Raw genomic sequence first — 10,114 nt, forward strand, 5'->3', positions numbered from 1 at the left:
TATTAGCAGACACTAGTCTTGTTTATGGGATCCCTTTGATATTTAATCCTATCATTATGATCAATTATGAACTTAAACTGATCACTTTGACTTGTAAGATGGCATTGGTGTATGCCACCTTGATGGGATTGAATTGGAATCCCCTGGCACGTTTCTAACTCTACCATTATGGGTAAGTCCAAGTGAGCATGTGCCGAACTGTACATCTCCTTCCTCTCTTATTCCCACTCTTATATTTAACAAGGATCCCTTTTAAATGACTAAGAATAATTGTGTGTTAATTAAAGAGTTCAACCAATGGTATTAAGTAGAACAAAATAAACACTAAAAGGAATAAAGTAGTAAGTTGTTCCTCGACAGTCAGGACAAGGGCTGATCAAATCATTGTTTCTCATAGTGTCCATTTCATTTCTACAGGTTTCCTTTTAGGTGCTTGGTTAGTTGTCACTGATCAGGGAGAACATATGATATTTGTCCCTTTGAGACTGGCTCAAGTCACTCAGCATGATGTTTTCCAGATTCCTCCATTTTGTTGCAAATGACCAGATTTCATTTTTTTTTTTTACTGCTGTATAGTATTCTATAGAGTACATATCCCATAATTTCTTTATCCAGTCTACTGTTGATGGGCATTTAGGTTAATTCCATGTTTTAACTATTGTGAATTGAGCTGTAATAAACATTAAGGTGCAGACCGTTTTTTTTTTTTGTTTGTTTCCCAATTTAATTTCCTTTGGGTAAATTCCAAGGAGTGGGATGGCTGGGTCGAACGGTAGGGTTATATTCAGGTTTCTGAGGAATCTCCAGACTGACTTCCATAGTGGCTTTACCAGTTTGCATTCCCACCAACAGTGGGTTAGTGTCCCTTTTTCCCCACATCCTCTCCAGCATCTGTTGTTGGTAGATTTCTGTATGTGAGCCATTCTAACCTGAGTGAGGTGAAACCTCATTGTGGTTTTGATTTGCATTTCCCTGATTGCTAGTGATCCTGAACATTTTTTCATGTGTCTGTTGGTCATTTGGATTTCCTCTTTTGAAAAATGTCTATTGAGGTCCTTGGCCCATCTCTTAAGTGGGTTGTTTGTTTTGTTGTTTTGGAGTTTCTTGATCTCTTTGTAGATTCTGGTTATTAACCCTTTATCTGTTGTATAGTTTGCAAATATATTTTCCCATTCTGTTGGTTGCCTCTTCATTCTCCTGACTGTTTCTTTTGCAGTACAGAAACTTCTCAATTTGATGCAATCCCAATTGTTAATTTTGGCTTTGACTGCTTGTGCCTCCAGAGACTTTTTCCAAGAAATCTTTGCCTGTGCCTGTATCTTGCAGGATTTCTCCGATGTTCTCTAATAACTTGATGGTGTCAGGTCATAGATTTAGATTTTTAATCCATGTTGAGTGGATTTTTGTGTAAGGTGTAAGGTAGGAGTCTTGCTTCATGATTCTGCACATGGAAATCCAGTTTTCCCAGCACCATTTATTGAATAGACTGTCCTTGCTCCAGGAATTGGTTTTAGAACCTTGATCAAATATAAATTGGCTGTAGATGTTTGGGTTGATTTCTGGTGTTTCAATTCTGTTCCATTGGTCTATCCATCTGTTTCTGTACCAGTACCATGCTGTTTTGATTACAACTGCCCTGTAGTATGTCCTGAAATCTGGTATTGTGATGCCTCCAGCTTTGTTTCTGTTGTCCAAGATTGCTTTAGGTATTCGAAGTCTCCTGTGTCTCCATGTGAATTTCAGCATCATTTTTTCTAGATCTGAGAAGAATGTCTTTGGTATTTTGATAGGTATCGCATTGAATCTATAAATTGCTTTTTGAGAGAGTGAACATTTTGATGATATTGATTCTTCCAGTCCATGAGCATGGAAGATTTTTCCATTTTTTGGTATCCTCTTCCATTAGTCAGATTTTTAATAGAGTTCCCCCAACTCAGTAACATTTAACTCTCCTGCCCTGGAGGAAAATACGTTAGTGTTCTATGACTCGAAAACATAGCTTTTTGAAAGTAAATTCGGCTTTCCTTGTGATTCCATGTTTAGGTTTGCTCTATGCAGTGGGAGGTTATGATGGCGCCTCCAGGCAGTGTCTCAGCACCGTAGAAAGCTATAACGCGACAACCAACGAGTGGACCTACATAGCGGAAATGAGCACCAGACGCAGTGGAGCAGGTAAATATGAGCCTCACTCAGTAACTGAAGAGCAGAGAAGATGGAAAACATCGCCCAAGTGAAGTGCTTCATTGGTATCCCTTTACATTGTCTGAAAATATGTGCTGATTCTAAATGTCGTTCTAAATATCTTTTGGATTGTGTAGGTAATGGTAGGTGGCACTTTGTGCACTTTTGCAAAGTAAAATTTAATTTTTAAGTGCTATATTAAGAGGTATCTATCATTTGTGCAAGTATCTTATTTGGCATTTCTTTTAGCTTTTTGATTTTGGTGTTTTAGCTGCAACTTGGTGAATAATCAGTTTTTCATACATATTTCTTAAAATTTTACTGTGGAGGTTGTTTTTAAAAAGATCATATTAAAGGACTTTTCTCTCTTGTGTTTCACCTCCATATTCTTTGTATTGTATTTGACATGCTCCTTTTTTAGAGTAAAGTCTTTATTGAGTTTATTGTCCATTCTGTTGACTTCCTTTTCTTAAATTGTATGCTTTAATATTGAGTTGTTTATTATAAAATATAATTTCAAAAATGTTAGTTACATCTGTATGAACCTTACTGTGTTATGAAGTTGTTGTCCCTTTTCTCTGTAATAGTTTGGTTGGTTCTGTTTTATAGGTGTTGGTGTGTTAAACAACTTACTGTATGCTGTGGGAGGTCATGATGGCCCTTTAGTACGAAAAAGTGTTGAAGTATATGACCCCACCACCAATACCTGGAGACAGGTTGCAGATATGAACATGTGCAGAAGAAATGCAGGTATCTGTTTATCTAAAGATTATAAAATGTGTATTGAATTTATTTGAAGTTTTCCTCGTTTCACTGTTTATTTCCTTTGCTCTCTGGTTGATCTGGGTTCTGTGGTAGACTTTGAACTGACCAAAGGCAGAAGCTTATGTAATAATTATATCTGGATCATGGCAGGTTGTTGTGACATTTCAGTTAACTTAGTAATTTCTACTAGCAGCTGCTTTTTGGTGATGAATATGGAGACTAATTAATTAGCAGCAGAACCATCTTTTAATCTGAATTTAATCATTATTGCCACAGACATTTTTGGTTGCCTACAACCTATCATATTGGAGAGTTCAGTTGGCAGGGAATGTGTTCCGGTTGAAGAAGTGTTTATAGCAGGTTCAAAAGCTAACTGATTATCTGAATCTGGAGTGGGAAGCCCGAAGGGGTAACGTTAGTACAGTTCAGCATTTCAGAAAATGGAAAAGCTAAAGCAACAGCAGCAGTAAGAAGATGATTTTAAGAAAGTAGAACTGGCCGGCGCCATGGCTTAATAGGCTAATCCTCCACCTAGCGGCGCCGGCACACCGGGTACTAGTCCCGGTTGGGGTGCCGGATTCTGTCCCGGTACCCCTCTTCCAGGCCAGCTCTCTGCTGTGGCCAGGGAGTGCAGTGGAGGATGACCCAAGTGCTTGGGCCCTGCACCCCATGGAGAAGCACCTGGCTCCTGCCTTCGGATCAGCGCGGTACGCCGGCCGCAGCGTGCCAGCCGTGGTGGCCATTGGAGGGTGAACCAACGGCAAAGGAAGACCTTTCTCTCTGTCTCTCTATCTACTCTGCCTGTCAAAAAAAAAAAAAAAAAAAAAAAAAAGTAGAACTGTTCAGGAGTAGGGAACTCACTGTAGTAATGCATAGCTTAATGGTGGGTACATAATCTGAGAAATGTGATTTTGTCTCTGTCTACTTGGCCATTTCTTGGTTGTGTGACCATCAGAGAATATACCTACACAAACCTTGGTGGCGTGGGTCAGTCACTTGCAGATGCATGAGACTGCTGTGGATTTAACACGGTGTACTGTTTACTGCAAGGTTGGTTTTTTTTTATAAGTAGAAAGAGCACACTCTTAAGAAATGATAAATGAACCAGGAACTTAGTCATTTATTATGACTATCAAGTTTGTATTGTACATAGTCGTATATGACTGGCAGCAGAGTAACTGTGTTTATCACGCCACCATGACCACAGTCACGTAAGTAGTGTGTTGACTCATAGCATTCCGCAGCACTGGTATTACTAGATAATAGGAAGTTTTCAGCTCCATTATATTATGGGGCCACTGTCTTAGAAGGGGAGTTCAAAATGCTTGTGAAACACTTGAATCAAGATAATAAATCTATTTATTTCAACTAAATAAATAAATTGTGAAATTATAGTTCAATTAAATCAAATGTTGAAATCCTTGGGTAGTCTTTCATGATACACATAGACTTTTTGGAAAGCTGTTTGTGTATGTGATTGATCATTGACTAAAATGTCAACAGTGTCAGCACATGAATACTTGAAAACAAATCAAGAAAGGGACATTCAAATGAAAGCAGATTGCAGGATAGCGGGGTAGCCTTTGGGAAATGCCAGTCGTTTAAATGTGATTACTAAGGGAGAGTATGTGGGCTGTAAGAACTGTCAGCAGCAGAGTGGGTCATCTATAATAATTACTCTGTGTGACCTTGTACTTCATCCAGTTGTATTTTTTGAAGTGCTAAAGGCTCCTCAGGTGTAGATAATCTAGTAAAACCACAAATCTGGGCTCTTAGTAGGTTAAGTGCTTAACCCCACTCCCTACTGAGTTAGAAAAGCCATGATGGTATGTGTTCATACCTTCCTGGATTAGGAAATTTCTTTGTAGTTTGGACTTTTGATTCTTACTTTCCTAAAGATTGGAATTATCTTATTTTCCCTGTATATGTTTATTGTTTGAAATCTAAATTAGCCCAATTCTTTTAACCAGGAGAATAAGGAAAAAATTTGTATATGGAAAGCTTTCATTATCCAGCTCTATGAAAAATGTTGTGGGCTGGTGTTGTGGCGCAGTGGGTTCTGCTGCTGCTGCTGGTGCTGACATCCCATATTGGAGTGCCAGTTTGGGTCCCAGCTGTTCTGCTTCTGAACCAGTTTCCTGCCGATGCACCTGGGAAGTTGTAATATGAGAGCTGAAGTACTTGGTCTCTTGCTGTCCATGTGGGGGAGCATGATGGGGTTCTGGCACCTGGCTTTGGCCTGACCCAGACCTGGCTGTTGTAGCCATTTGGGGAGTGAACCAGCAGATGGAAAACTCTCTCTCTCTCTCTCTTACTCTGCCTTTCAAATAAATAAATACATACATATTTTTAAAAGAAAGAAAAATTTTATGGGGAATAAAAAATTTTCTGGGGACTAAACCAATGGATGGAAGACTTCTCTGTCTCTACCTCTCTCTCTAACTCTTAAAAATAAACAAAAAAAACTTAAAAAAAAAAAAAAAAAAAAAACGATGACACTTGGGATGCCCACATCCCACATTGAAGGGCCTAGATTTGAGTCCTGGCTCCACTCCTGATTCCAGCTTCCTGATAATGCTCACCCTGGGAGGCAGCAGATTGGCTGAAGTAGTTAGGTCCATGATACCCATGTGGAAGATCCAGTTGAGTTTCTGGCTGCTGGCTTTGACAGAGCCCAGCCGTAGCTATTGCAGGCACCTGGGGAGTGAACCATCAAATGGGAGATCGGTATCTGTCTCATCTCAGGCTCCCTGCCTTTCCAGCAAATAAAAATGAAGAAATAATTGCATAAGTATTCAAAAAAAGTGTGCAGGAGTGTCCTTGTTCTTTGCAACTTCATTGGTAAGAGCAAGAAAACTAAAGATGACTAAATATCAATAAAATAGGATTTAATAAGTTGTGGTATATGCAGCCATTAACAGTCATGTAAGTCAGTAGTTATTAACTTGAAGAATGTCCAGCTGTATCAGTTGGCAGAGTTGGGTGAGCTTATATGTAGTGCAAGCTACTAAAGAGGAAGTGTCTGAGTATATATGCATAAAGGAAAATTATCCAGAGTAGATACCAGGATTTAAAGTCCATTATTCTAAGTGGTGTGGGGTTAGAGATGATTTATTTTTTCATATTCTTGAACTTTTACCAAAAAAAAGAGTTATTCTATTAATCAGATAAGTAATATTTTCTTTTAGAGGTAATAAAATAGCTAACCATTCAATATAATAAAATTAAGAATAACTCTTACTTTCTACTGATACATATTTTTTCCTTAAGATTCCCTAAAATCCTGACTTTGAGAGAGTTGCACAATCTTACTGGCTTATTTCTATCTTTTCTACATAAGTCAGAATTGAAATACTTTCTAACCTCTGATGTAAAATGGATTTGAAGATTAAATGAAGTAATGCAGATGTAAAGCAACAACTGGATACACGACACAGAGTAGGAGCTTGGAAATGGAATTAGAACAGGAAATTGTTTAAAAGTATGTTTAGCATTCCAAGTATTTTCCCTTCTGTATCTGTTACTTTTTATCTGTCTGAGAGAGGCTGAGATGCCCATCTGCTGGTTCACTGCCCAAATGCCTACAACAACTGGGACTGGGCCTGACCCAAGCCAAAAGGCAGGAACTCAGTACAGGAGCCTGACCTGGTGACAGTGACCCAACAACTTGAGCTATCTCCTAAGGTCTGCATTAGTAGGAAGCTGGAGTCAGGAGCCGGAACTGGGAGTTTAACCCAGGCACGCTGACGTGGGACATGGGCTTCATAACCGTTAGACTAAATGCCACTCCAGCGGGAGTCACTGTACACTTACTCCCCATGTAGGATCTGTGTCCTTCACGTGTTATACTATGTGAATTAACGGTGTAACTAGTTCTCAAACAGTACTCTAAACTTTGTGTGTCTGTGTGGGTGTAGTCTGTTGAAATCTTTACTTAGTATATACTAAGTTGATCTTCTGTATATAAAGATAATTGAAAATGAATATTGATGAAGAATGGGATGGGAGAGGGAGGAGGAGAGGGGATAGTTTGCAGGTGGGAGGGAGGTTATGGGGAGAAAAACTGCTATAAAACATAAATTGTGCTTTTGAAATTTATATTTATTAAAAGTTTTTTAAAAAAAAGGAATTCTTTCATGTTCATGGTCTCTTTGCCTCTTTTCAAGGGATTATGGCTCATCCCACCAGACCTGGACAGGGATATTCATATTCCATAGTTTTTAAATAACTATTTCCTCTTATTTTTTGAAGGAGTTTGTGCAGTAAATGGTCTGTTATATGTTGTTGGAGGAGATGATGGTTCCTGTAACTTGGCATCGGTAGAATATTATAACCCAACAACTGATAAGTGGACAGTCGTGTCATCTTGTATGAGCACAGGTAGAAGTTATGCAGGTAATAACTGTCTCATTTCTTAGAGTCTTCTATAATTCATATAAAGTGATAGCATTATGATTTTTATGTTAAAGTTTTTCTAAGAAAGTCTTTATCTCAAAGTATATTTTGTGCTTAAAATACTTAGCATTAGATATGTATATTCTGAAGTAGAGCCCCAGTATTCATTTGCCATTCTGTGGTATTTTATAGTCAAAATCCCAAGTCTTTGCAGTGTAGAAAGTCATTCACATGATTTAATGTGTCCCAGACCTTTTATGCAGTGGAGAGCAGTTCACTCTGTGGCAGGCTTTCATATCTCAGATGTCCAGGACGTCCTCAGATAGTGCTGATTCCTGTGGTTTTCAGGGAAAGGCTCCATGAGATAGTAGTATAGTGAGGCTGTGGAGTAATTTTCCATTTTTTAAGCCCAACACTGGTTAAATTATGAAATACATTTTTAGTCAATTCTCTTAGTAAGATAAGTGGTAGTAGCCTTTAATATGTATAATGGTCAGGGCCGGTGCCGTGGCTACTTGGTTAATCCTCCACCTGTGGCGCCGGCATCCCATATGGGCGCCAGGTTCTAGTCCCGGTCGGGGCGCCGGATTCTGTCCCGGTTGCCCCTCTTCCAGTCCAGCTCTCTGCTGTGGCCCGGGAAGGCAGTGGAGGGTGGCCTGAATGCTTGGGCCCTGCACCCCATGGGAGACCAGGAAGAAGCACCTGGCTCCTGGCTTCGGATCGGTGTAGCTCCGGCTGTAGCAGCCATTTGGGGGGTGAACCAGTGGAAGGAAGACCTTTCTCTCTGTCTCTCTCTCTCTCTCTCTCACTGTCTAACTTATCTGTCAAATAATAATAAAATATATATATATAATGGTCAAGTTTTAAAACTTTGTGATAAATGTATTAATTATTATGATGAGATTTATGTTGCTTTAATTGTTAAAAATGTTTCTGTGGAAGGGGAGAGGGAGTGGGAGAGGGGAGGGTTGCGGGTGGGAGGGACGTTATGTCCATAACGTAATCCATAAGCTGTACTTTGGAAATTTATATTCATTAAATAAAAGTTAAAAAAAAAAGTTTCTGTAACAAATGTGGCCCAGTAGTGTAGAAAAAGGTTTATATGAATTAACAATCATTGTTGTTTATTGTCATCCAAAACAATACTAAATAGAAGAATTATACATACAGTAACATCCCAGAATAAAAGGGCTCAAAATTAAGTGAAAATTTTGTCAGCAGTTTCACTGAGGTATAACTGACAGGATAAATACTTTATAGCTAAAGTGTACAATTTTATTATTTTTGACGTCTGGGTATACGATGAAAACGTCACCACAGTCAAGGTAGTGAACACAACTGTCTCCCTCAAAAGCTTCCTGCCCCCTTGAGTACTAGATGAATTTTGGTATTGCCTGAGTGAAATTGCATACCCTGGAACAGAGCCACAGGGAAAAGACTAGTTCCGTATTAACTGGTCTGATGCATTCCTGGCTCATGAGTAAACAGATTCCGCTTGTCCTTCAGATTAAAATGATAGTACTGAAAGTTTGAGAAAGATGCTGCAGTTGCGATGTGTTCAGTCCCTGTTGCCTGAGTAATAGAGAATTCAGTACTTTAAGATGCCAAATGCTGCCTGTGACGTCTGTTTGATTTCTTCATCTCTTTGCTCAGGAGTCACAGTGATCGATAAACCATTATGAGCCTGAGATACCTTCGGCGTATTTACACGTGAGAAACAGGCTGCACCAAGCATTTCTGAAGTGACTGAGAATCTAGCACTTCACTTGTAGCTGCACTTTAAGTCTCAGCAGAAGACAAGATCGTCTGCCTTTCTAGGCCTCGGTTACTGAAGATTATTTTTGGTAGAAGCACCGTGTAGGCTTTTTCTGCAACGAGCAGCAGCTGACTGAATTTTAATAAGAAACCTGGACTGCAGTACTCGCTCTGTAGTCTTTAGACAACACTTGCTTTCATAAAGACTAGTTCTTTTCATCCTTGAATGACTATGGATTATTTTGTGAGGGAGGATAAAGTAATGTGTGTTCTTGTAAAATTAAATTTTATCTTTATTTCTTCTCCTGAAAATCGGTATACCTGGGAACTGAAAACCTTTGAACAGGTATTAAAGTCTGCGTAAGTATACAACCTAGTTGAGGGATAAAACTGTTTGCTTTTATAAAATATCTTTGATTACATGAATATAATAAATTGTGTGCATACAAATGTGTGTCTATATGCTTTCCTTTAAATATGTTTGAAAAGATGTTTGAAACTTGATTATACTATTTATAATTGGCACAGTACTTTGAATTATGCCAGTACTACATTGTAAAACAGAGTTGTATTTTTTGATATTTAACAATGCTTAACACTTTAAAATGCCACTTCTGAGGAATGAACATGGTGTAACACACTTGAATATGTGTGATGCCAAACTTTTTTAAATAAAATATAAATTATGCTTATTTATTATTTTCTTTAGTTTAATCTTGGTCATGTTTTGGTGTGTATTTTTAATTTTTTTCTTAAAGTAACACTTTGGCATGAACATTACTGCAGGTTTTTGATGAATATAATGAATGTATGGAATTCAACTGAATTTGCATGGTCTTAAGAAATTTTTTCTGTGTGTATAAATTTAGCTGCTATTAACAGAAGAAAGAGCTTTCTGTAAGTAGCCATTGTGCATTGATCAGATACAATTTTTCTGAGATATTCAATTAGTCTCACTTTAAAAAATGACCAAATCATGTCTTTATTGAATTATCTTTGAATAAAAGTTTGTATATTA

At 38.3% G+C, this 10,114-nt stretch overlaps 1 protein-coding gene across 2 annotated transcripts in view; it reads left to right on the forward strand.

The window, feature by feature from the left end:
• KLHL2 (kelch like family member 2) overlaps positions 1-10,114 on the forward strand; it is a 123,232-nt gene extending 113,118 nt beyond the window's left edge. For both annotated transcript variants that reach the window (XM_070047275.2, XM_008273508.5), the window contains 4 exons: positions 2,044-2,172; positions 2,791-2,931; positions 7,198-7,341; positions 8,995-10,114. In XM_070047275.2, coding sequence (XP_069903376.2) covers positions 2,044-2,172; positions 2,791-2,931; positions 7,198-7,341; positions 8,995-9,023 — 443 coding nt within the window. In that variant the 3' untranslated portion in view covers positions 9,024-10,114. The remainder of the gene's footprint in view (positions 1-2,043; positions 2,173-2,790; positions 2,932-7,197; positions 7,342-8,994) is intronic.

This window comes from Oryctolagus cuniculus, chromosome 8 (genome assembly GCF_051225735.1).
Source record: "Oryctolagus cuniculus isolate XC-2025 breed Fujian yellow rabbit chromosome 8, ASM5122573v1, whole genome shotgun sequence".
In the NCBI taxonomy this organism is placed as follows: Eukaryota; Metazoa; Chordata; class Mammalia; order Lagomorpha; family Leporidae; genus Oryctolagus; species Oryctolagus cuniculus.